The 26,326-nt window shown below is 49.8% G+C and overlaps 8 protein-coding genes across 8 annotated transcripts; 1 reads left to right on the top strand and 7 right to left on the bottom strand.

Moving 5' to 3' along the window:
* Positions 1-3,257: 3,257 nt before the first annotated feature.
* Positions 3,258-3,608, bottom strand: M436DRAFT_43456 (putative agmatinase 3; the record flags this gene model as incomplete). The annotated part of the gene is made up of 1 exon (XM_013572941.1): positions 3,258-3,608. A coding segment is annotated over one exon (351 nt), but the record flags the coding sequence as incomplete, so codon positions are not given.
* Positions 3,609-4,314: 706 nt separating this feature from the next.
* On the bottom strand, positions 4,315-4,792 carry M436DRAFT_80708 (uncharacterized protein; the record flags this gene model as incomplete). The annotated part of the gene is made up of 3 exons (XM_013573316.1): positions 4,315-4,434; positions 4,499-4,573; positions 4,625-4,792. The coding sequence occupies 3 exons, from the start codon at positions 4,790-4,792 to the stop codon at positions 4,315-4,317; spliced, it is 363 nt and encodes a 120-aa protein (XP_013428770.1).
* A 490-nt stretch (positions 4,793-5,282) lies between these two features.
* M436DRAFT_80707 (uncharacterized protein) lies at positions 5,283-5,682 on the bottom strand (the record flags this gene model as incomplete). The annotated part of the gene is made up of 3 exons (XM_013573315.1): positions 5,283-5,399; positions 5,458-5,538; positions 5,596-5,682. 3 exons carry the CDS (start codon positions 5,680-5,682, stop codon positions 5,283-5,285), a joined length of 285 nt encoding a protein of 94 aa, XP_013428769.1.
* Positions 5,683-7,842: 2,160 nt separating this feature from the next.
* Positions 7,843-10,056, bottom strand: M436DRAFT_43516 (uncharacterized protein; the record flags this gene model as incomplete). Its single annotated transcript, XM_013572957.1, has 2 exons — positions 7,843-7,988; positions 8,049-10,056. The coding sequence occupies 2 exons, from the start codon at positions 10,054-10,056 to the stop codon at positions 7,843-7,845; spliced, it is 2,154 nt and encodes a 717-aa protein (XP_013428411.1).
* A 2,075-nt stretch (positions 10,057-12,131) lies between these two features.
* Positions 12,132-12,440, bottom strand: M436DRAFT_80705 (uncharacterized protein; the record flags this gene model as incomplete). Its single annotated transcript, XM_013573314.1, has 2 exons — positions 12,132-12,310; positions 12,434-12,440. 2 exons carry the CDS (start codon positions 12,438-12,440, stop codon positions 12,132-12,134), a joined length of 186 nt encoding a protein of 61 aa, XP_013428768.1.
* Positions 12,441-15,086: 2,646 nt separating this feature from the next.
* Positions 15,087-16,310, bottom strand: M436DRAFT_44400 (zf-DHHC-domain-containing protein; the record flags this gene model as incomplete). The annotated part of the gene is made up of 1 exon (XM_013573129.1): positions 15,087-16,310. The coding sequence occupies one exon, from the start codon at positions 16,308-16,310 to the stop codon at positions 15,087-15,089; it is 1,224 nt and encodes a 407-aa protein (XP_013428583.1).
* A 229-nt stretch (positions 16,311-16,539) lies between these two features.
* On the top strand, positions 16,540-19,488 carry M436DRAFT_62670 (uncharacterized protein; the record flags this gene model as incomplete). The annotated part of the gene is made up of 1 exon (XM_013573175.1): positions 16,540-19,488. One exon carries the CDS (start codon positions 16,540-16,542, stop codon positions 19,486-19,488), a length of 2,949 nt encoding a protein of 982 aa, XP_013428629.1.
* Positions 19,489-20,860: 1,372 nt separating this feature from the next.
* Positions 20,861-25,855, bottom strand: M436DRAFT_43540 (uncharacterized protein; the record flags this gene model as incomplete). Its single annotated transcript, XM_013572960.1, has 2 exons — positions 20,861-21,390; positions 21,586-25,855. 2 exons carry the CDS (start codon positions 25,853-25,855, stop codon positions 20,861-20,863), a joined length of 4,800 nt encoding a protein of 1,599 aa, XP_013428414.1.
* Between the last annotated feature and the right edge of the window lie 471 nt (positions 25,856-26,326).

Below are 26,326 nucleotides of genomic sequence, written 5' to 3'. Positions count from 1 at the left end.
CTGCACTTCTGCCTGCGAGCAAATTCTGCCAGAGGGAGCGTGGTGAGCCTGACCGCAGTCGCTACTTGAAGCTGTTTTCAACAGTCTATCTTGCGCTGTCAACTCCACGGAGCAGTCATAAGCCTTGGTCAGAGAATCCAAGTGGCACAATGACCCGCCATAGCTCGTTGGTATCTTTGCGCTTGATGTGTGACACTCCTGCGGCTTGCTTCCCGAGTTTCTTGCTTTTCGAGAGATCCTACTCGAGGTTCAGGGCAACGACATCATCCCCTATCTCCACGCCATTGATCAGCACCTCCATCAGCTTCAAGAGCGTGCATTTCGGTTTGCAAGTCGTCAAGAGATACTCATGAACCGCATCAACGACCTCGAGAACCTCTAACAATCAATCGGCGTTCGTATGTGCAAGAATCTCGAAATGGCTATATATTCGAAGAGGATACAGGATAGTCTATTGACGCAACTCGTCCCGGTCTTTACAATCTTTCCAGCTAAGAATTGCGGTCAGGTGAAAGGGAGCACATAATACGTCTTGACACGTTCGTTTATTCTCCTTTCTCTCCGGGGCACCGCAGCCTCACTTTAACAAACATCAACTTCATCCACCATGAGCGACAAGATGGGAGTAAAAAACACCCCAAAGCGTGTGTACGTCCGACGAAACAGCACAAAACGTGCCATACAGTATCCAACCTTCAAATGAAGAGAAGTTCCTGATTTCGTTCCTTCTGACCAATATGAGAGGCAACAAAAAGATTTGCCCGACAAAAGAACCCAGCAAGAACGACAATTCAATTCATAGAGTGTCTTGCTTATGTTCTTTATATATACGTTGGAGAGTGACGTATCCAACATCACCGCCATGATAGACAGCAAGTGACGCCTCAGCCTATTCCCAACGTGCCCACTCATGCCTTGCAAACGTTTGCCCTCTGTTCAAGGCAGTAAGGACACCTTGACCAAGCCTCCTGCTCCTCATACTGTCGGCATTGTCTTTCATACCTCTGCCACTGTCCATGAACCACACAAGGTGTTGTCTTAGACACAGTCTACGCGACTTGTGTGAATGCCATCAACCTGCAGATATGTGGATTTCCACGCTCAGCTTGGCGCAAAATGTTTGGCTGTTGATATGGCAGACTTTAAATTCCGCGAGACCTGTTTTGCTAAGACTGTAAGGCCAGGATTTATGAACTCGTGTTCTCAATTGGTTGCATATCTGGTGCTGGTGTTCGCCGCTGGTCCGAAGAACAAGAGAAACTTCCCAGAGATTATTCGACAGTACACGACAGGCGCCTGGGAAGCAGATGTCCCATTCGATGGCTGACTCTACCATATCCGGGGCGTGTATCATTGGACACTCGTTTAAAGTGCTTTGAATCAATCCTTTATCATACTTGTTTTGTCCCCCTGAAGCTCAAGCCATAACGGCAAGCCATCTATCGTCACACCTGAGAGTCACTCCCATCAGAGACATCACAAGCAGCACTGAACGACTCAGGAAGAGTTCCTTGGATTGGCAGAGTACTCTGAGAAAGACTTGGAGTTCAGCAAGATCATGATACTTTCAATGGCTCGCCTGGTGGGAAACATCAAGGACGTTATATACAGCGGAGATCTTTATGCATGTTCGCAACAGAACTCAATGCTGGCAGTCTGCCATCTTTATTGTGCACTCAAATCGCACGACTTGATTATGGAAGAAGCGAGGTGGGCGATGTGGAGCTTGATGCTTGAGTCCCCTTCCTCATTATATATGTGTCAGACAAAGACCTTTCATGTGAACACCACGACGAGGAAGATTTCACGAATGATTGTCTGCGGCGTCTTCAACTGCGAGCAGGGCAGAACCTATGCTCAAGCCAGCTCATGACTGGTGTTCGCAAAGAGTGTGAGCTCATCTTTAAGCATGAATGAATACGATTCATTGGTATCTCAGCTCAGCGACTTTGAATTTATTGCCGCTGTGTAGTTGTATATTACGCACACGTCGTCGATACTCATTCTTCGCTGAGATCAACTCCAAGCTCATTCCTGATGGGCGCCATTTGACCTTTTTCTTGCTATATATAATTAGAGGAATTCTCCCCGAGTTGACCTTGTCAGACAGAGTCAACAAGAAGTCAGACGAGTATTGGAGATTGTCTACGTCTCAACAAATCTTCTTGGACCTACACAGAGTGATCAATATGAATGTGGTATCACGTGTTTGATTCGCATAGAATAAAACAACTCCAAAACTCTGCTCAGGGGAATTGATCTCCAAAAGCGATGCTGCAAAAGGATTCACATCCGGTGAGGTAGTCACATTACCACCACGAGTCTTGCCACGTATGGAGGTTGGAACTACACTCAAGCAGGCATGCACGTATGATCGAGGCGCTATCTCCCTCTATACACAGCTCAAGGCACTTAGCGATCCCACACGCCGACAAAACCGACAACACCGACAACACCACTGCCCGTCTCGTCGGTGGATGTCCACATAATGTTTTATCGGCAAAGTTTTGTACATTTTGCGGCTTTATCAATGTATAAGTCACAACATCCCACGGGATGCCAGAACAACATGAAGTGTGTAGGAACATCTTACTGTTTACCACAACTGCTTTCAATGGCTGTGACTTGAGACAAGTCTCCTCCACTTCCACAACTCAAAATCACAATCTCAACAAGATCAATGGTCATGGACCTGCTTGACAAGCAGTCGGCCAACTTGTGATTGAAAGGATTTGTAGATAATGCTTGAACTATGAAACACGGACGAATCAATGGTGACTAGACAACACCCTTCTTTACCAGGGTTGGTATAGTCTGGAGAGCTACATCACAGTGAAATCTATCGATTCATGCTGCCTAGACCACTGGAGCAGATATGATATCATACCATGGAATCGTCTAAGTTCTCACTTGGAATCATAAGTCAAAAACAAAGTAGTATCACCTCGATGTTCGATAAACCAACGTCCTCGAGTGCAATGTTCGTAACGCGGCAAATCATCAGACTGCACAATTCTCTCAAGCACTCGTAACTAACGAGATACAGTGTTATTCAGACTCTTCTTGGATACAGTTCTAATCTCGAGAAAACTGTGCCTTTCTACAGTCAGTACTGCGCTATGTGGATTCGTACAGAGAGGAGTGTTAGGAACGTTAGATCACAAACTGTGGCAAAGGTTGATGGAGCAAAGGAAGATAAAGCGTGATACATAAATACGTGCGCTGCCCTCAATGCTAGATCTCCACCTATTGGGGTACTATAGTTCGTCCCTGACCTCTCCAAAATGTGCAGCCGCGGGATTCTTGTCCGACAATCCTCGCTTCACAATACTAGTCACAACTTCATAGACAATCTGCGCCGCAGCAATGGCCGTCACATCTCCATGCCCATCATAAGCAGGCGAAACCTCCACAACATCAGCCCCAACGATATTCAACCCCTCAATCCCACGTAAAATACGAATAAGCTCACGAGTTGACCATCCACCAGCCTCAGGCGTACCCGTGCCAGGTGCAAAAGCAGGATCGAGCACATCGATGTCAATGCTAAGGTAAGTCGGTGTATCTCTTCCCACGCGTGCGATTATTCTCTCGACAATACCTTCTACACCGAATCTATCGAGATCGTCTAGTCCGATTTGTGAGAAGCCTTTTGTGAGTCATGCTATGATGCGTTAATGAAGGCTAGTAACCATCGTGGATGACATAAACTCACGCGATAGCTATGGCAAAGCTGCTGTTGAAGTTAGACGAGGGGCGAAGTAGCAGCTGGGAAGGCGAGGGGAAAGAACTGCAGAGCAGAAGTGGTGGTGAACAGGAGTTGGGGACTCCGTCATCAGATAAGTCATGGGGTTTCTGGGTGTGAGTGTAGAAGTTCTGGTATAATTGTGTGAGAACTGGCTGTCGGTGGTTGTTGACGTGCAAGTTCTGAGTGTGGTCATTAGAGTTTAAGTACTAGTCGTTCTCGTATCATATTTTGTTCGACGGAACATAAACACAGAAATGCGGGTCGAGATCTCATATATGGTCGAAAAAGATCACGTCGTTACGGCAAAGAGAGTAAAGCTTAATTTATGGTTCAGTTCGTTACTCTTGTATTCATTGTGCTGTGTTTGAGGCACCAAAGTTTTCGTATCCTAGGAGCGCTTCGATTTCGTAGCACAGGCGAGTACTCGAGCGATCTTCCAGCCAGCATTGCATTCTTGAACATGCTCACGATGGACTGCCGTGATTGATGATTATCTAGACTTGGGATCAGTACGGATGACTGGCACAGAGCGATAGCCATCATGTAGTCTTACCTTGAAAGCGTCATCAAGCAGCACCATCGTCCTTGGACTGGAATCCGGATTCGGAGGCAACAGCGTCACTCTCCTTGATCTGATTAGTGCCGTCGTTGGCCTTGTTCTCCATGTTGACTGCGATTTCGGGCTGCTATGCACACGATCAGTACTGATACCATGCAATGTGCGTGATTAGCGGGAATGGGATGACCTACGTTCTTGGTAAGGAGCTCATTCTTGTCGACTCTGGAGGCAGAAGGAGCATTGTGACCAGGGGCGTCGTCGTTCTCCTACACGACAGCGTCAGTATGATTCCCCGTGCTGATACGCAAGTGACCTACGACCTTAGCTAGTATCTCGGTGACAATGCGGTCGACTTCGTAGTCTCTGACCTCGTCGTCCACTTCCTCGGTCTCTCTCTTGAGTTCTTCGGCCTTCTCGGCTCTGTGTCTGAAGAATTCCTCTTTCGATCCCTCGTAGCCGGCGACGGTTTCTTCTTTGGTAGGCATGACCTACAACAATGTTCAAAACAAATCCTGTGAACAGATGATGGACAACGCTGCTTACCATGATCGCGGTCGTTGGTTCCAAAGATTTTGAAGGTTGGTGAGATCGCGTCGATCGCTTTAAATGTGAGAGAAGGAAAGCAGCAGGAAAAGGAGCAGCTGCGAATATATATACAGTGCACTCTCACATGACCCGACCGGAAAATTCGTGCATGGAAAATTGGTTCCAGACTCACTCGGATTGATAAGCAACTCGACGTGTGATAGTTCCGGATTGGTGACAACAGAGGCATATATATCACAATTTATCAGGTTACTTTTCTGGATCATGGAGGTGGGTCTAATTCCTAAGAAAAGCAGCCCGGATTAGGGTCTTGTGATATATGTATTCACAGAACAGGAGACCAGGTTCCGAAGGACCTTGAGTCGTTCCTCGTCCCTAGAGGCTGTTCGAAGCACGATTCACATGTGTTCATACATGTCAATTCGATCTTTAGGAGACTTTGTTGGCGGAGTTGTCGTCGGTGACGTTATTACCGGTCTTCTTGCCGTCTCCAGCAGAGGTGGTGGTGCTTTCGCTATTGACATTTCCATCTCCACTTCCAGGCTCCTATGTATGCGATAAGCATGGATTCGACTTCAGATGTAGGCTTTGGAAGCGGAACTACGTCTTTCATGGCTCTAGGAGCAGCGTTCTTCTTGTAACCGATGGTAGAACGAGCCTTGATCTCAGGTGCATTGGCCTCATCCTACGCCGTATTGTTAGCATAGTCGTCCCTCGTGAAATCGAGGCGTAGGTGACTGACCATCTTGCCGCGCTCTTGCTTGTTACGAAGGCCGGCCTCGTACTCACGAACCTCTGCCTCCGTCTCTGCGATCTCTTGGGCGACCATGGCGAGTTCTTCGTTACGTCACTCGAGGAACTTCTCCTAAAGCCTCTATAACCTTGAACAATCTCTTCTTTCGATGGCATGACCTGCGAAGTTGTCAGATTCGCTGCTACGACGGAGAATATCGAGGTGGCGTACCATGACTGCAACTAGAGGTTGTAGGTATCTTGGGGATTGATTGTGCTTGCGATGGTCGCGTGTTGTGTATGCGAAGGAGAGAAAGACGTAGGTTCGGGAGCAGCTGCGAATATATATATATACTGTGCGCTCTCATACAGCACTACTGGAAAGTTCATGCATAGCAAAATAACGCTGGACTCTCACTTATACTGAGACGCAACTCCTCTTCATGTATACTACGGTCCGTTCTGACGTACAGTAGGGAAGCAGTCTGGCCTGACATCTTACATGATATAACACGATCACGTTGCGATGGCTACAGGAGCAAGGTTAGGTTTGTACTTCATCTCCTGGCTGCTCGGAATCTGTTTGTGACGTGATAGATGCACATAGCTCATAGTTGTGTTGATCGTATTCTGAAACACTCTATGTCTGCAATGCAAGCGGAAAACCCTTTGATGATATCTTCTTTCGATGGAGGTGAAGTGTCGTCCTGCGACATCGTTAGAGATGTGTCTGTAAAGGGGTTAAAGCAAAGTAGAATACCATTGTCATGTTTTGATGTAACTGCGAGGGAAGTTGAACTCAATCGCGACGTCTTACGATGTGGATGGAAGAAACATTTTCGCAGACTTACAAGCAGCCGTGAACATATACTGTGTAATTTCACACGATACGACCGAATATTCATGCTCGGCGAAACAGCGAAGACATCTTTCGTATGGGTAGCTCGACGATTCGTAGTATGCATACAATCGATCTGACTACTTACAATAGAGCGTGTATTATTTGACCAGATTGTTCGATATTCTCATCGGTTACCAGTCTGAGATGGCTAGGCGTTGTTGTGTGACCCGAAGTTGCTATATAAGTGATTGCGAGAGAATCGCAACAACACTCAGTCCTGGTGTACCATGTTTGATGAGCATTCACTCTTCCATCGTGATGACCAGCAAGGAGCATAGCGTGAACGAGCGATACTCTGAGGATCTCCTGACGTAGCATGCTCCTGGCGTCTCTTCCAAATGCTGTTCCGCTTCAGATGGCTTGCTGTCGGCGCCCAGGTAGTTTAACGGTTGCATGAAGGTCTTTGAGTTGGTCAGAGAGTTAAGAATGGCGATCATGAACGTAATGATACAGGTGCGATGACATGCTCCGGAGGGCTCGAAACCTGTGTTGCACTACGTGGATGTCAAGACACCGGTCAGATGCGGAGCTGAGAGCCAGATCTATAGCTTTGCTCCATCTCGATGAGTAATATGGTATTGAAGACAGTGTTTGCTACTGCTAATTCTCTGGAAGCGTCTGGCTGGCAGACACAAAGGCTCCTCGTTTAGCAGCCCATTGAGTCTTTTCAGAAGCATCGAGGATTCATCCGTACAAAGACTGCGCTTACGTTTGTATCAAGGAGTCAGTAGATACATCAGGCATAGATGACCGAATGTCGGGATTGTTGACAATGTGTGGCGCCCAGCGCGTTATGAAAGTCGCGGAGCAAAGTCGAGTTACGCTCGATCCAAGATGCTATTCTCTGCTGCCGCCCAGTGATTAGATGCATTCAAGTCGAGACACTCAATATTCATCCGATATGGTCTAGTGGCTAGGATTTCTCGCTCTCAAACCGTTCGAAAGAACAATCAGGTCCGAGGAGGCCGGGGTTCAATTCCCCGTGTCGGAAATCTTCTTTTGCTTTGCTTTTTGTAAATACCATCATCGGTTCTGTTTGCCATGTCTGGTCTGCACCGTGTGTGATTCTGTAGGTCAAAAGAGGGCTGTGAGGCGAGGATGGTGCGGAGCTGTCAGACGTTGTGAACAGAACAGTGATGGGCGATCAAAGCATCACCCCTTGGCTGTTTGACTTAAGTCGAGCTTTGTTTCTCGATTTATCGTTACGCATCTCTTCAGAGCTCTACTGAAAGTTCAAGAATGGCGATCCTGACGCACGAGCGAATGTCACAAAGTTTTGCTTGACAATGACTCTCAGGCCACCGATGCTAAAGGAAAGAAAAAAGTTACAGTAGGTGAAGGGATGTCATTAAAATTCTAGTCTTCTTTCTCAAAATTCATCCTATCCGGCCACATTTTCTCGAAAAAGCTCACCAGTAGCTCATCAATGCGGTTCCGAAGTTTGCCAGTATCCTTGATATCGTCATTCAAACACAAGAATGTCAGTGGTCCCCTAGCCCACCCTAGCCTAGATCTCCAATCTTTATTTTCTGATTTGGTGAAGCTCACCTCATCAACTTGACCATCCTCTTGTACCTTGAGCTCAATCTCGCTCATCTTGACCTCAAGATCACCAGCTCTTTCTACCTTGTAGAGATCACTTTCCACCGATCCAAGGACGTACGAATATCTTTGGATGAGCCGGATGCACCAGGTCCGAAGCGTCATGTTTGCTGGTAGAGAGCCTTTTGGTATGGCATCAGGCATCGAGAAGTCAGTCGTCGTCCAGTTAGAGGTCAAGGGTAAGTGTGGCGGACTAGTGAGAGTGTCTGAATAACTCGCTGAATCTGCTCCAGCAAGGTGGTCCGGCAGGAACTTGTCGATACCAGATACCCCACTCGCACCAATCAAGGCGGTAACAATGCAGTCTCCACATCTGGGATTCTCGAAAGCTATGCGCTTGAAGAAGTCGTTTGCAGTTTCATTCTCTTGGGATACGCCAAAACAGGTTAAACGATTGATGACGCATGCGTTGGCTGCGACGAAGTTGGGATCCTGCGTGAGTTGCGACGATGTGTTTCCCATAAGACCGCTCGTAAGGTCTGGGTAGCCATGTCTGGGCCGATTCCACGGCCACATTGAGTCAACATATGAAAGTGCATATCCGTCCTTACTCGAGAAGGAATATTCGGTCGAAGTGGGTAGACTGATGTTCGCCTTTTTGAACACTTCTGTATCCAAAATCGGAGCCCGGACAGGCACACTGATGTGCAGAAGAGACTTCGATGACGCCGTCCCTCCAGCCAGTTCCTCCCACATATCATCCTTGGTCATAGTGGAAAGTTCTCCGCTAGTCCCTCCCCATTTTGCGACTACCCAGGACCAAAGTAATGCTTCGCGGTGACGCTCCACAACGTACCACGACCCTAAGAAAACGGCCTGAATGGAAGCCGGAACATCATCTTGTGCACGGAATCGTGACAGCGGTGTATTAGTGAAGGCTTCGGGAAAGGTCTGGGCAGCTTCTCGGAGTAGAGGAAGCCAGAGAGTCCTGGGATGATGGGTAATGTAGTAGTACGGGCGCATTGAGAAGCGCATTCCAAGGACCCAAGCAGCACGCTTAATGCCAGGCTCCTCGCCAGCAGGGTTGAAAGTACGCCAGATGGTCTTCTTCGCGGGCAGATACATGCTCGTGAATCTTGTTAGTGTTTTGATGACCGGACCATAGAGAGGAGTCGTAAAGTCGGACACGGCGAGTTTCCGTAGTGTGAAGAAGTCGTCGTTGAAGTAGACAAGCTGATCGGAGGACACATGGTCGATGTTCTGAATTTGTGCCTCTACCGCTAAAGAGTTGAATGTAGGCAGAACAGCTTCTCTCCATTCTTGTGTCTTTTCCGATGACAGATTGGTTCCAGGGCTTTCGATGGGCTTGAAATAATCCGCATCATGGTGCAGCACGACGGCACTTTCGCCAGTGAGTGCCTTGGCCTTTTCAAGCCAGGTAGGCACTTGTCCAGTCATCATCTTACCACTGGCGTTGGAATGACGATACGCACTGGCCAGGATATGCATCCTTTGCATGTTTTCGTTGCCCAGAGATGTCAATGCAGAGCGCATAGAATATAGCAACTCGTTGTGTTCGACATATCTGTGAGCTGCGTCCATTTTCATGGCTGTGCCAGGTTTATACTGTTCTCTTGCGGCAATCTGTAGAGGGTCGGTGCCATTGACCCATGCCCATACTCCGTCCACCTTGAGTCCCTCGCTGAGATTCGTTCCCGTGCATGCGGAACTCCATTGATGATGTGCAACCCATTCTTCCACGCACTCGTCACTCATAGCCTCGTAAGCCTTGATGCTGAGAACTTCGCGGCTTGTCGGACATGGATCGATGCTTTGAAAACTGTGATGCGTCTCATCCTCTTGGACCTGTACTTGCAATTGGGTCTCGTCCAAGTGGGTGTATGTGCTTGGTTTGGCGAAAAGATAATGTATGTGAACAAAAAGCAGCCAGGCAAAGACAGTGCTCGCAACAAAGGTCGCTTTATGGAGCAGTGGCCTCCTTCTTGGAAGCCACGTCGGTTGGAACATGAGCCAGCAGGTCGATCCTGTCGTAGGGTGGAAGAATGCTGCTTGGCGGCGAGCCACGAGATCGAAGCATATGCTTTTTCAAAGATCAATCATTGACCGAATATCGTAGATACAGATGCCGAACAAAATCGTATAGAAACAAACGCATACGAAGTAAGTCGCGTGCCCCCATGCCTTAATAGGTGAGGCACGGGGTACCAGGCACCCGCCAACCTCATTCCCGCCTTTCGTTTTTCCGTTCATTTGGGCAGTGCATTCTGCCGCTGAGCACGTCATATGAGGTCTTCGAGCGCCCAGGGAAATCCATCCAGAAAGTGTCTCAAAGTGGTAGTTGTTTGGTTGATAGAAAATCCTTGGAGCGGCACCCAGCAATCTTGTCTTCATTTGCTGAAATTGAGTTCAACGGTTTTGTAGCGCGAAACAGCCGAGATGTTGTGCCATGTGGCCGTGACGCGAGTCATGTTCTGAGTCGAGTGATGCGAGACAGTCTAGATACACGCTAATTTCGGGTAATTGGACATGCAAATACTTCAAAATCGATTGCAAATGTTTGATATTGGTATGCCCCTAGGCTAATGACTAGGGCTAGCAGACTTTCGCTATGTAGTGGTGGCTATATAGGTACCCAATCGTTACAGCTCTTAATTCCTTCTAGCGTTGCGCCGTTGCTTACTGCTCCTCATAGTACGGGGTACCCTGCTGTCCGATCGCAAGTCTACAGGTCCGCATATCTAGCTCGCAGAAGCGACCTGAAGCCCTGCAATGGATTGAATAACGGACTTTAGTAGTAGGAGCGAGCAAATTTACGATTGTTGTCACAAGACCCCTGTCATGGATCCATGTTTGACAGCTGTCTTGCGGCTTGGCCTTTTCCTCATGTCCATATCAATTTCTCCACAATGATCGAAGCCCCTAGCGCTACCGGAACTCACTGCGTTGAATATCATTCTTGAATCATCATGTACTGAGACTACTCAATAGAAGCTATCCATCTCTAAGCAAGAGGGGTAGTGCGAAGATGACGTATTCACCTTGACACGATATATATATCATACCCAAAAGGCAAGATTATACATGATGAAAAATGACCCAGCCAGAAACTCCACAAGCACCCCATAACTCCTTGCCAAAGCCCTCTGTCGTCCTTAAACACCTTATCATCAACAAATCAGCTTAGCCAGATCTTGACGCAGACGTTTCCAGCAGTACACAAAGCCCTCCTTACTCTGTCTATAGAACCATCTCTAGAGAGGGACCCCAAATTTTCTAGCTGATCACAGATTAAGGGCGCAACGAATTCCATCTGTGTACTGAACATAGACGGTGTTAGAAAGGACGAGGTAAGGTGCTCCACGGTCGTTGCCATAGGAATTGCGGTAGCAACGAAGTTCCATTGTCATTGGCAGGGCAAGGACAGTGCTCAATTGCATGCCCTAACAGGAAGATGTAGACATGCTGGCATAGTCGAAAAGAAGTAAGCAGCACCATCGTGGCAGCAACCTCTTGAACCTTCTTCTAAGTGGCGACCTAGGCCTTCATCTCGCCCAATCTCTTCTCTAAGAAGCTCTCATTCTTCTGCTTCTGCTCCTCGAGAGCCTCGATCAAGTCATTGTTGTCCTTCCTCAGAATTTCCATGCGCTCGGTCATTGAGTCCAGGGCCACAGGGAAGAAGGTACGCGGACCCGAGGCTTGATGGAAAGATTTGAAGCTGATGGCGATTGTCTCCAGACTTAGTGGCTTCAATACGTCGCGTCCAAACTGGACGCACTCCTTCCGCTCTGAGAGCGTGCTTCTTGCTGACAAATTCGATAGAGACTAGGTTTTGGATCATTGAAAGTGCATGAGAACGACACCGAGAATAAGTACAAGGCCTGTGAAAGCACCAGAGAATGTTCTTCTCCTCAAGTCGGACAAAGGTAAAGCCAGCATTCCACCTCGACTCAGGTCTAGTCAATATTGACACTGCATCCAAACTCATGCCATCATGCTTCATAGATCTCGAGTAGGACAATGTCCATGGTGCTTTCGAATGACTCTCGCTCTTGATGGTCGAACCTCGGCGTTGACATGTGCATTCAAGGCAGAAGCGAGGTCTTGATGCGCTCGAGCTCGTCGTCTTGACCGTGACCAGTGAGATCGTCAATGGTTTCCTCGAGGATCTCGAAGATCTCCTCCCTAAGAGGGATGCCGGTGATCTTGACGATCCGATCCTCGTAGTCGGCGTCGGCGGCATCGGCCTCGTCTTCCTCCTCGTCTTTGTTGTCGTAGTCGAGGGATCACGGGAAGGACGACAGGGGGTGCGGCAGGTTGAGCACGGTCATGGCAGCGCTCGACCTCTGCTGTCAGGTCCCTGGCAAGGATCGGGTCGGTCACCCACTGGGCATTGTGAGTAACACCGGCCGTGACGTGGTCCTTGTTGTTGCTGATATATAGTATAAAGCTATACAAGGGAAAACGTCATGAATGACCTGCTGTCAAATTATCTTGGGAAACTGTTTCGAGGAGCAACTTAACCAAGATTTCTTGCTCTGAGCTATATATCAGAAAGGGTGCACAAAAGTCCGGCGGATACGAGGTGAGGACTGGAGGTTGGGATCACGACTTATTACCAGATTTTGGGATCAGATCTCTCGCCAGGAATATAAATCATCTTGCATTCGACGCAGGGCTTCTTGGTAGGTTTTGCGAGAGGAACGGGAGGGGCAAGAGAAGGAGACTGAGAGATTGCTTCCAAACACGTGGACTTTTCTTATCTCCAGCACAGGACTCGTTCATCATGTCCGTCAAATAGCTCATGGCTGAGATGATGGTCAGGGTGTGGAAGGAGAGGGCCTAGTAAATGCTTGTGATTGGTTCCGTGACTTTACAGCTTCGGTGCAGTTGGGTGTATAAGTGCAGGACATGCTGAGGTTCTGCACCAGGCGAGTGATGTCAGACTCTCATAAGTGGTCGCCGGTGTTGTTGTTGACAGCAGGTCTTTGCTCTGTGACAGCAGGGACAGGGGTTATTGTCACGGCCTTGAGGCCGCGACGTCATTGTTACAGACATCGCGTTCAGCCTCCGAGATAGTGGGCATGTGGGTTGACAGGGCACCATAGAGGTGGTGGAATGGCGCTTGGCACTTGCATAGTCTTGCTCTGGCTCGACATCGCTCAACTTGCGCTTCTCGCCGGCCGAACGGCTGCTCAAGGGCTCGATGCGGTCGACAGGAGTAAAGAAGCGGTGATCATCACGAAAGGGGTCGTTGATAACGACATGCTGCGCCTGCGCTGCTTGGTGGATGACAGGGCATGGCAAGGGCACTTGGGGTTTGTGACGCTTGGCGTTGGTGTGATTGTGCTTGGGTTAAGACAAGCTACGTGTGTGTGACTGTGGTCTCTGGAGGAACAGGATGGGACTGGGCACGATTCGAGACGCTGCGAGCGGTCACATCCTTCATAGCGTTCAAGACTGTGCTCTTTGCTTCGTGAAGGCAGACTGTAGTCGACGATGCTCTGATTTCTTCGACTTCCGAGTCATCCAGGACCCATCAAAGAGATTGGCCACATGACGATTCTGAGGCAAAACGTCCCTCGTACTGCCCAGTCTGAGAAATTGGCCTAGTCATCGTCGTCGTCAAAACTTGAGCTATCGGAACCGTCCGATTCCACCCAGTATGTCTGATCCGGATAGGCATCTCTTCGGCTGCAAAATCTCGACTCCGTTCATCCTGGGTAGCCATCGCTAGCGCTCTCGTCTGAGGCCTCTGCATCAAAGACCTTGACAAAAGGGCGCTACTCATGTGGTAGGGCCTTATATACCGCGTCGGCCGTTTTTCTAACACGCGCCATGATATCTGCATCCACTACCAAGAACATGTGGTATTCTGTTGTGCCTGCCAAACAGTAAGGAACGCTTTCTGGAAGTTACATCCCTCCATGTAGACATCTGAGGCAGATCAAGAGAGATTGTAGAAGATTGATCTATTGGAGATAAGACGAAAAGAGTTCCACATCGAAAACCTTGAAGTACGTTCCGTGCTCCAAAACACACTAAAGACATCTTGGAAGCTTCCATGGAGTAAAATTGTGATTCATAATCGTTTTGAAAACAAATTTGCGGCGCTTTGTAGCCATACTGCTCTATCCTCTGGTTCTGAGGTCTTGGAAAGTGCGCGACGGAGCGTCTGAAGTGTGTTCGGACTGTTGATTGACGGAAGCATTTGTGGTAGAGTTGGTGACTTCGATGAAATGCGGAGCATGATGTATGCATCGACATGATAGCACAAACAGTATTTGAGGGAAGCAAGGCAGATGTCGAAAGCCATCTCTCCAACCCCCTGGGAGTACCGGAGAACTTGACGTGTGTGACGTGAACAGCACCAAAGTTGTTGTTTCATGACATCGTTGGTGGTGGGCCAGACATGATATATATGTACAAGATATAAGCAGATATGAGTATGACACTTTAAAGTCTCAGGCGATGGTACTGAAGTTGGAGAGATGCGATGATCAGAAAGTCAGATCTGAAAAGTTGGTGAGCATATATATGCATCAAGAACAAAGAAACACTTTTCCAGAGCTTTCTGACGAAAGGCCAGATCTGAAGCTTTCACAAACACCTCAATGATAAACGAGACGCTTGGAGTCATGGGTTTGCTCGAGCGAGAATCCTAAGCCTGCCTTTGATTGAATGCATTGGGGACAATCCGGGTTGAGATAAACTGCTGTGGCTTGACATTTGCATGGTCAACATTGGAAAGCGGCGGTGGCACGTGTTGGAAGCGACAAGCTCCTGGTCGTACCCCCTGTTTCTTCTTCCATGTTGAACTTTCCTACAAGCTGAATGCAGATGAAGAGCTTTGCCACTGGCTCAAAGACGTGCTCATGGATCTCTGTTCGGTCAAAGATCTGTGCTGCTTGACGGTCTCTTATCACACTCTGCAAGCTTACGAAGAAGCTCGGCGAGAACCATTAGAGAGACAAACAAGGCAGGCAGCTTGTGAGAAGGTGATGTGAGAAGACCGAATAGTTGGAATAACGATAAAACTTTTACTTGCCGGACATTACGGCGACAAAATTGTCCCAGAAGCCGAGGTCGTAGATATTGTCCACCATATCGAGACTTGTACATCTTTCCCAGAGTTGTTCCTGTCCTGTGGGAGCCTTTCCGTCTGTCGTGCTGACGAGAATCTGATCACTGTGCTTGGGCCAGGGCACATATTCCTCCTCGGGTTCTTCAGAGTCCGACACGGGACCGGCCAGTCCACTCATTCTGTTTCGATTCCGCAACTGACGTGCTTTTCGCTCCTTGTTATGGGCTTCCACCACGCTGCGCTTCCCAATCCATGCGACACCATCTGCCATGTCGTCCCGCCAATCGGACCACTTGGCACTCTCATTTGTGGTCATGCCTGCCCAAATAAGATAGAGATGGTATGCAAAGAGAGCGAAGGGTAGGGGCATGGTAGTGATGGCGAGGAGACCAACACCAGCAACACTGATGCCGCCAATGCTCATAGCAAAGACGAAAGCATTGCCCAACTCTGCCCAGTATTGTTTTTCAAACCAGCCGTAGCTCGAGTGACCAAGATGTAGATGGGGTGACAAGACAGACCAGGACAAGTATGCACCATAGAGTTCGACGATGCCAATACTGAAGAGCAGGAGCAGAAAATAGCGGTAGTTGTGTCTTCCAACACAGTTGTTTATCCATGCACAGTGGTGATCGCATCTTGCTACACATACGCCGCACAGAGAGCAGTGCTTGCTTCTTGCAGGCTTGACAAAGTTGCAGGTACGGCAGAGGTTGTCGGGTCGGAAGAGTATGTGATCGTAGGGATATTGGCGCATTGCGGACGCATGATTGACTGGGTTGAGGTAGTCGGTCTTGCTCGTGACGCAGAGGTAGGTGAAGGTGTAGGGGGCTAGCAAAACGAAGGGGATCGGTATGATCTTGGTGGAATCCAGATGGGGGAGAGCGGCACGGAGGAAGAGAAGTGCACTGCCTGTCAAGAGAGTGAGGAACAGGAGCAAGACGAGAGGGTTCTTCTGGTGGAAGAGGTAGTTGGTCAGTCGTGCGAGGCCGGCGTTCATTCGGCCGCCGGTATAGCGAGTATCAACTCGTCGGAAGGCATTGGGAATGTAGATACACAGAAGCCTGTGACTGAAGCCGATGGGTGTTTTGCGCAGAGCTGGGAGTCGACCGAAGAGGGCTATGAAGGTGAAGAGAGAGATGACGACCACCAAGATGATGGTGTTACGGAAGGCGATCATGATTTTCTGCAACTGCGTCTCATCTTGAGCACACCAACGAGGAGGTTGTCGTGGATCTGGAGGGTTGGACAACAGGAAAGAGACGATTGGCACGTCATGGGTACAACCAAAAATGTAAAGGGTTCGGCTTCGGCTTCGCGTCACTGCCATCGCGTCAAGTCGCGTCATCCAGCCCAAGGCAGCGGCTGCCCAGACATGCACCACTCTGACTCGACCATGAACAATCAAGATGCCGCCGGCCATTGTATATACAGATATGGTCAATCCTGCTGACTCCAACGCTGGTGTCTTTGCCGGCGTCAACTTCTTCATCGTCCAACGAGTCCCTCAACGCTCGCACTACGTCTCGCTGGTCGAGACTAACGGCGGCAGAGTGGTCAAGCTCGAGGCCCAGGCTGACTACTTGATCGCTGACCATATGCGACACGACGCGCCTGCCGGAGCTCTCAGCTACAAGTTCATCGAAGAGGCCATCAAGCAAGGAGAGATACCAGACGACGAATCATTGCTCGCCAGCCGCCGTAAGGCCGCAAATTCCGCTACCACCACCGCTGTCGCAACCTCTTCCAAGAAGTCGACGAGAACTCCATTCACCGACGACGACGACAAATTACTGTATAAGCTAGTACACAAGGCCAACGAACAAGGTCTTGCCATCCAAGGCAACACGCTCTACAAAGCCCTCGCCGCCCACAACTCCAGACACACCTTCCAGTCATGGCGTGATCGCTATATCAAGGTACTGTCCATAAAGCCCCCCACTGGCTGGGAGGCCTACCCTGATGCCAGATTGCCTCCCCTGGACACACATGCCGTCGAATTACCGTCCACCGCTCTACCACGTTCCACGGCACGCTCAGCCATCGCATCAACCCCAGGATCCCGTCCAAAAGTACCCTTCACTGAGGAAGACGATCAAGAGCTGGTAGCGTGGGTTACTAGGAAGGCACAGCAAGGAGCTCGCATAAGTGGTAATGCCATTTATCAAGAGCTTGAAGCAAGAAACCCACGCCACACTTATCACTCTTGGAGAGACCGCTGGGTCGGACACCTCTCAAGAAGAGAGCTTGATGATGATGACGATCATACTCCTCTCGAAGCCGAGGACGCTGGTCCCGAGGTCGAAACCGCTCCAGCCCGTCCGCCCCCTTCACCTAAGCCATCGACCAGCAAGACACCATTGAAGCGCCCAGGGTTCAGGATTCCTCCAGGAGCTTCAGCGTCCGCTCAGGCCTCGGGCAGTGTCATTCCCAAGGCAGCTGCTCCGCCTGTTGCTACAAGTTCAACCGCAAAAGCACCACAAAGCAGCTCGAAACACGCCGCCCGAGTCCACGCTCTTGAAGAAGTCACTGAGGATACTGCCCATGTTCCGACGGCATCTGGATCGAGCACTGGTCGTTCGACTGCAACGCGTCCGGTGGTAACATCAAAGAACCAAGCCAACACCCCGATGGTCAGGAGCCGCAACATGAGCTCGCCTATCTTGTCACAACAGACACCCGCTCAGCCACAACAACGTGCTCTACCAGTACAGCCACCTCCGTCCTCCCGCCAGGAAACAGTACAAACAAATCCTCAATCTCAGTCGCACGACGACTCGGCCTTCACCGATCAAGACTTCGACGATCTCCTGAGCGTCGCTCTCGACATACAGAACGTCTGCGTCGGCCGCTATCAGGAATCATGGATCAAATGGGCTGGTTTCGACAATGCTCATACTGCTGTTGAGTGGCGATCCTTCTATGAGCGACGTGTATTGCCGGTCGTTCTGCAAAGAGAAGACGGTCCAGAGCGACCAGAATCACAGAAGGATGCCAAATGGGTCGAGTTTTGGAAAAATCAAGGCCAACCTATCGAAATTCTGCCATACAAGATCACTTCCGAACTCCAAGCGACTTCTCCCGACGTTGCAAATATTGAGAAGGTGTCGGCACCCCAGGACCCGGCGAATGAACTCGCAGAGCAAGATGAAGAGATGGCGGATGTGGCGGAACAACTCGCAGAAGTTAATGAGAATGCTCTGTTGGGCCCTGCTAAACGAAAGCTGCAGAAGATTGAGAGTACAGCGGAAGAATCAGCCCCGAAGCGCCAACGTACAGCAGCACCACCCTCTGAACCAAACAAATCCCTCGCTCCTGTCCAGAGAATCCCAGACGAGACAGTCGGCATTTCCGGTAGAGAGGCGCGTTCACCAAGTCACCACTCTGATGGAGAGGAAGAAGCTTCGGAAGATCAAGCCGCAGGACAATTGCGTCGCGAGATGGCAGAAGACAAAGACGATCGTCATCAGCTGACAAGAGCCAATCTTGCACGTATCCAAGCAGAGAACCGCATGCCTGAAGAGCAGAGAGGCCTCGATATTGAGGAAGATGATGAGGATGACGATCAGGCCGACTTTGCCACCTACCTCGCAAGCATGTTACCACAAGACATGAAAGAAAAGGCCCTTGAAGCCATCGAAACACACGACCATCAAGACGACCAGGAAAACGATGGATTTGATGAAGATGAGGACGAAGACATCCTCACGAATAACGGGCATCAAGAACTCGAGCCTGAATATGACCCGGCACTCCTAGAGATCGACCCAGAGTTGGACAACCCATCCTACCAATCTTCACTCGAATACTCCACCAACAACACAGCCATCCACCTTGACGTTCCCGCCACGCAAGCTTGGGAAGCCTCTTCTGCACCCTCTCCGTCACAGTCACAGCGTCAACGCATTTCCACCCAAGCGATCTTTGCAGCCGAAACCCAACCCTTTGATCTCGATGTTCCTCTCCCACCTGGCGAGTATCTTGACGAAGAGGCAGCAGGGAACTATACCACAGCAAATACCGACTCCCAGATCCTTGCCGAAGACGAATTCTGGCCGTGGATAGATGACCAGATTAAGGCTGGTGGGTACTCTGAAGAAACTGTTGTAGAAGCACTTCGTCAAACGTCGTTTAATCCCAAACTCGCCGCGTTGGTCCTGCAAGCTCAGGGCGAGAAGGTAGATGTCGCTGGTGTATGGACTGAGGAAGATGATCAAGTGGCTGAAGGCTCAAACGCAAAGGCCATCAGAAGGCTGGAAGGTAAACATGGCAGAGGGAGCGTGGAGAAGAGAATTGCATTTCTGGCTGAGTGGAGGAGAGACCAGGAAATTGCTATGGCTGGGGAGGTAGCAGAGTAGCCAGTTGTCCAACAAACTTCATGAGAGCTGCATCGACTCTTCCATCCTCTGTGATTCTCACGCTGCTCCCTTGAGTATGTAGAGTGAGACCTCCACTATAGTGATGCTCTCTCGCATAGATTTTGTAGCTCATGATGGAAGTTTTCTGGAGTTACATGTAGCACGCGTCAATTAGTCTTTGGCAGTAATCAGATCTTATTCAAGGATATTCTTCTGTACTTTCAACAGTTCCAGTCTTTGCTATAGAGACTAGCATCAAGAGCGTGAGACATGATTAGGTAGACTCATCCAAGACTAGATAGAGAAGTAACTCCCCACTGCCTACCTGAAATCCCAAAGTTCTCTATGATTGCTTGCCTTCTTCGCATCTTTGGGAGCTTGGTTTCCCCCCCTCATGTCTACATCCCCACATCTAATTCTTCCTTTCTTGCCTTTAAAGATGCTCCATCGCGGAACGAAGAGAACCATGTATGACTTTTATCCCCATCCTCTCTACTACCAGAACTTCGAATTCCAGTTTAGTGTTCCCTCAGGATCACCTAATCACCTTTGGCCAAAAGATCCGCCCGAAACGTGACTAGATAGCAGACGCCAGTCTGACCACGCAGGTCTTCTCGAGCTCACTCCTTTGTGCAGATCAAACTATGCTTTATTCTCAAACAGGCTTCTCACTAATCATCCTTATAATATAAACACAAAAAAAAAAACATATCAAAAACACTCCTTTATTCTGTTTTTTCCCTATGCCAACCTTTTCAAAAAAAAAAAAACCAGCAGGTCTTTCAGGCGAATAAGAGTAGCGAAAAGAGTTATTTGTAACAAGCTTCGCATGCAATACATACAAAAACACGTTTCCAGACTCGAGAAACAAACAAAAAAAAAACCATGAAAAAAGAAAAAAAACCAACTTGCAAAACCTTACAATCATATATCCTATTAGCACTAGATCCAGAAAGCCTTTCCTAATCTTTGCGGCCTCGCGAATGGCAAGCTCGGCTCCGAGGACTCTGATCGCAATAGTAACGGGTCCTGAAGAAAGATATTCGACTGCATTGGGCTTCAAAAACAAAAAAAAGTCGTAGAACAAATGGTGTTGGATCAGAACAAAGAGAGCGTTTGGTTCGATTAAACAAAGTGTTCTTGATAGTTAACAATATCATCGCTTGCTCGAGATTCATCTGGGGTCGAATTAGACCCGAAGCAGATACTTGTGTCGCCAGTATCGCGAGTGTGAGACCTTCAGATTTCGATGTCTTTGGACTCGGAACATGCAATCACGAAGCCAAAAGTTGCTCATATGAATTGGTAGCGAAGTGTAGATAAAGTGTAGTGTGATATATATATGTACAACAGTGTCAAGAGCCAGAAACTATCAAGCTCTACTTCCTCCAGCGGCAGGTGTGGGCGTAGACGCAACAGCAGCACCGCCTCTGCCTCTACCTCTAGGTCCTCGAGCTTTGGGCGGTTGGCCTTGAGAATGTCCCTGAGGCTGTCCTTGCGGTACAGCCTGTCCAGCTTGCGCAGCTCCGCCTTCTTTCTTCTTGTCTTGACCTTGACCTGACTTTCCACCCCTCCTACCTCCTTTCTTCTTTCCACCTGCACCAGCTTGTTCGGGTGTCTTTCCCTCAGCAATCAACCTCGCAAACTCTTCGTCCTCCCTCATCCTCTTAGCTTCATTGTCCCACCACTCCTGGAACTCCTGCTCAGCCTGAATCTCCTGCAAACTCCTTGCGGCAGCAGCTTCTTTGATGATGTCTTTCTCATATTGCTGCTGCTCCAGGATCTCCTGTAAAGAAAGTTGGAGAGCAGGTTCTGCGGCCCGAGGGCTGTGGACAATGGATTGAATGGAGGGGAATGATTGGGATGAGAGGTCTGGTGGAGGTGGAGGTGCGAGTGTTGACGCTGCGGTTTGTTGGGAGGGCTTGCGTGAAGGATGGGGCTGGGATTGGCGAGGTATCGGAGTAGGACGAATGGGTAGAGAGGGTCCGGCCTGGGCTTGTGCTTGAGCCTGGATGCGCGGTGATGCTGGTGCCGGTGACTTGACTCCAGCTTGAGCTGAAGGTGCACGTTGCGGGCCGAGTCTTGGGGATGGGTGACCAGATATGATCGGCGAACCAGGACCTAGACTCTTTGGCGATGCAGCAAAGGCGGCCGCAGGTTTGGACGAGGGCTTTGGGTTAGCAATCGTCTGACGCATTGTCAATTGAGGAGTGTTGCTCGTGCGAGTTGTAGGCTGAGGTCTGTTCGATGGACCTGGTGATGGCGGCTTGTCACCAATGACGTCCTTGAGAGAAGGTATCTTCTGTCCAGAGACAACCTGCCATGGTGACGCCACCTTGGCAGCGATCTTCTCTTCTATCTCAACAGCTACGGTCTGCTGCGCTTGCTGCATCCTCTTGCGTTCTTTCTGCGATATTTTCGCAGCAGATCTTGCCGCCGAAGCATCCTCAGACGCCTTTTCTCTACTGGCTGCAATGCCTAATGAGAGGTTGGACACACGACTCGAGGATGCCTGAGCCATAATATCCCTCATCTCCAGCTTGGCGCCTGGTGAGGGGGTTGCTGCCCATGGAACGCTTGAAGAGCTAATAGGAGTGGCGGGCGTCATGCCTGGGATGAGACCACCTTGCTTTGGTGTTCCAGCATGAGGTGTGATTGAGTTTCCTCGAGAGTCAAGCCAGGAGTCAGTAGGAGTACCAACAGCAGTATCTCTGCGCAGTGCCCTTTCAAACTCTGACTCGGGATCCCTCGATCGTGTGCCGTTCGAACCCGGTTGTGAGCTCTCCTCGATGCTTGTGCCCAAAGCGGATACAGCTGCTATGACTCGGGGAGTAGACTCAAGTGCAGATGACTGGGCGTCCTTGGACTTTCTTCGCGCCTTCTGCTTTGCATATGCACCATCATCCAAGCTACCACCTCTGAAGGAATTTGGACCCCATCCATCGAGGTCTTGATATTTAGAGTGCAACATTATCGAGTCAAGCTTGATGCGACGGTCTCTGTCGATTAGGCCAGCGAGTTCCGGATGACGTTCATGAAGCAACGCTTCCGCACGCCCGCTCTTCGCAAATGGCATGAGAGCAAGCTGATTGGCTCGAACAATGTCATCCAGCTCCAGGAGTAAATCTTCGTCAAGCTCATCCAGCAGGCCCCCTTGTAGCATAGCTTCCAAACTCAGACACAAGTACTCGAGACTTGCATCCTTGAACTCCGTGACAGAGCTGGGAGCGATGGCGTTGAGTAGACCACAGACGTTGCGAGTCGTGACATGCTGACCAACGACTCTTTGACAGACTTGCGATAGACGATCGAGCATGAGCTCGTTAGCAACGGCCATGACCTCCATGACAACATCAAGGAACTCATCAAGGTCGGCACTGACAATGTCGTCAAAGAGCTCTTCACCAGTATCCGCGTAAATATGGCGAAGAACCATGCGGAAGATGTTGGATTCAATGTGTTGAAGATCCACGTCGACAGCATCAGAAGCATTTTGCAAGAGACCACGCCGTTCATCAAGCCAGCGACCACCGGCACGCCCCATGAACATGCCTTCGAAGAACGGACATCTTTGGCAGACCATCGCCCCATGAACCAGAACTTCACCGTCGCTCAACTGAACTCGGATGTCACCAGTGGCAAAGTAGTTCTGGTCTCTTGTGGCAATCTCCAAGTCCATGTGCAAGCAGCGCTCAGGCTCAATCATCTGTCTGACTGCAGGCTCCAATTTGAGCAGTTCAAGCTTGGAAGCGACCTTCATCAACTCAGTGCGGACTTGGCGATATCTGAAAGCCTTTGGGGAGCCTCGAGTATGGTGCCAGAAGTCGACAATTGAATCTGTGTAGCAGTAGAGAAGGAAGTCGACTAAGGTCAAAGTATCAAATCCTTGGAAGATGAGGATAGGTCGACCAGAAGAATCGCGCTCAGAGATGAGACAGTCAGGAACGCTGAAGTCACCACCATCCCTGAGAGTCTGTAAGCCGGCTCTGAGTACCCTACTTCGGCCCGCGAGAACGAATTGATGAGCAGGGAAGCGCATCTCGGACACATTGGAGGTAATGATGGCGTCAAACTCGCTGAAGTTCTCATTCGCGCATAGGCGTAGATGTTCTTCAAGGTCTTTTTCAATGTCCTTTGACACGAGCAGGTGCTTGCGAAGAAGTTGTAACTCGTCAGGCTTTTTCCGACCTTGCCAGAAACGAGGCTGCGGCTCCTCGCTCTCACTATCGGGTACGTCTTCTTGAACGCTCAGGTCGTGGAAGCAGAGAAGAGGGAACAAATTGCTCCAGATGTTCTGCTCTTCAACCAGCGTCTGAGTCTTGGTGACATCGCAGTCTCTGCGAACAGCCGCGTAGGCGCCGTATGCTGAAGACCTGACCGCTGTAACGCGAGACAGACCAGCGATACGTGAAAACTTGTAGTCCTTGGGTTTGTATTGAATGGTGTCCAGAGACTTTCCGTCCTTGATCTTTGTTCTCCTGGATCGTTTCCAGACACTTCCTTCCTCGGTGGTAAGAATGATAGAGCCATCAGCATCTACGCCAACATCACGGGCAGCCATGTTATTTTTCTTCAGCGACCAAATCTCTTGTGGCGCAGATAGTGCTCCTCTAATTTTGGTGGGGTTGGTCGTGGATGCGTTGCTCTGGTCTTGACGCTGACTGACGGACAGAGTGTAGACCTCACCACTACTCGACATGGCACAGATAGTGTCACCACCAGCAGTGATCTTGCTGATATGGTTGATGGTGTCATCATATCGAGTTACGCGGAAACTGTCTTTCAAGAAACTGCTCGAGCCATCCAGAGGGAACTGTATCTTGGCATAACCGTAATTTGCGAAGACCCATACATCGTGGTTTTCCAGGAGACAGACTGTAGCGCGGTCTATGGCAGCGACTGAGACGATCGGGGCAGCAAAGCGAGAAGCAGCAACCTTTCGGGGAGTGACTTGATACTCCAGAGAGCGGGCATCCGAATCAACGATACCAAGCTGACCCTCATTCTTGCCAAAGGTATAAAGAGATGTGGAGGTGTATGCGACTGAATGAATGCGAGAGGCAGCGACACCAATCACGATCTCGCGCTTCAGAGGCCCAAAAATCTGCGCTGGTACGCAACTCACAGGATCTTCATCCTTGACTCCAGTCTTCGGTAAAGTGTATCCGAGCTGGCCATAGCCGTTGCTACCCCAAGAAAAGACCTCGCCACGGTCATCGACAGCCAGAGTGTGGTTCTGACCGAGTGCAACAGTCGCAATCTTTTTGCGCGACAGTGCGCCGCCGTCGATGCAGACGAATCTGAATCGCGATTGCTCGTCGCCAATACCTAAACGGCCTCCAGGTCCGTGACCACACATGTACAAGTTTGACTCCGGATCGGTGGTCAAGACTGCTGTGGAGAGCTTGGACATGAAGACATCTTGAATGATCAATGGCCGATCCTTAACAACCCAAGGCATGGACTCAACGGGTAAGGAGCGTGGAAGAGCAGAACGACCTGTCTGCGTAATGACAGGATCGAAAGTCGTCCATGTCTTCTCGTAGTCTCTGACGTGCTCACGGTAAAATCGTTGCAGCAGATGGTCTGGACGTTTCAGAGTGATGCGCTCCGGATGTTGTCGGTCATCCTCATCTCCAAAGCCCAGAGTGATGTTCTTGTTGCTTCCAAAAGTGTAGACTTCATCGCCAGAGATATTTGTCGCAAACTCGATAACCCTTTGCCTGACCTCTTGCTCGTCGTCCATGTTGGCTTCTTCCTCGCTAGCATCAGAGGCAGCTCTGGGTCGTCTTTGTCCCTCTGGTCGCAGAGTACGATCCTTGATTGTTGCAGCGTATAGATCTAACGGGCCGAGTCCTTCACGATCCTTGATCTTGACCAGACCTCCTCCGATTCCCCTACGCAGAGCATCCGACGAGTCGCGTTCGAGAATTGCACGAGCAATGGTGATGTTACCGAAGTAGAAGGCGCGATGTAAGGCAGTCCATGAATTTTCAGCGTCCTGTAGGTACAAGTCGATCAGAGGGTGCTCGACGAGAGCCTGGGCGAATTCGAAGGCATTCTCAGTGGTCGAAGAGGCGGCGTGATGAAGCAATGTCATGCCATTCGAGTCGCGCCAGTTGATGTCAGCCTTGGTGAGTGGCGGCATATTTCCTACATGTGGCGAGAAATTCGAAGGCTTGCGTGGCTTTGTGTTGAGAGTCGGCGAGGTGCTCAAAGTGCCGGGACTGGAGCTCACGGCGGCGGAAGCCTGCATGGATTGGGCCCTGTGTTGGTTTGGGCGGACATTGTACGAGGCCGTCTCGAGTAGATGCCGGAATCGGTCGACATCATCCTGGAGGTAGTATTTCCACAGATGGCTGCTCATGTGCCGGGATTGAATGGTCTGGCTCTGCGACACCTCGCGATGACCACAGAGGATCAAGGCTTGTTTAAAGGTGTAGTGGCAGTGCCGACTGAGGGTAGGGGAAGAGGGAGAGAACCGGTAAACGGTCCTTGTCGATCAGACGGAGTGTTTGTTCTTTGCGACAGCGACGAAGGCGAGTTTGTGTTGTGTGGGAAGGAACTTGAGGGCGAGTGGCGACTGCTGTTTCGGGCTCTGTGCGCGGGTGAATCTAGTAGTCGCAAGACTTATATTTTCGGATTTCTGATCGGAGCAGCTGTCGTATAGATGTAGTAGGGAGAATCGACCAAGTCGGTGTTGTGAAAGTAGTCGTGAGAGACGTGTATAAGAGATGTTGATCGCATGGAGGGGTCGAGGACAATGACATGTTCATGCGGGATGAAGCCCGGGCCAATCGCCAATCGTTTCGTTGGCATGCGGAGCCATGCGACCTCC

The sequence above is a fragment of the Aureobasidium namibiae genome, assembly GCF_000721765.1.
Source record: "Aureobasidium namibiae CBS 147.97 unplaced genomic scaffold scaffold_6, whole genome shotgun sequence".
In the NCBI taxonomy this organism is placed as follows: Eukaryota; Fungi; Ascomycota; class Dothideomycetes; order Dothideales; family Saccotheciaceae; genus Aureobasidium; species Aureobasidium namibiae.
The sequence above is the reverse complement of the archived record's forward strand: the minus strand, read 5'-3'. Positions and strand labels throughout refer to the sequence as shown.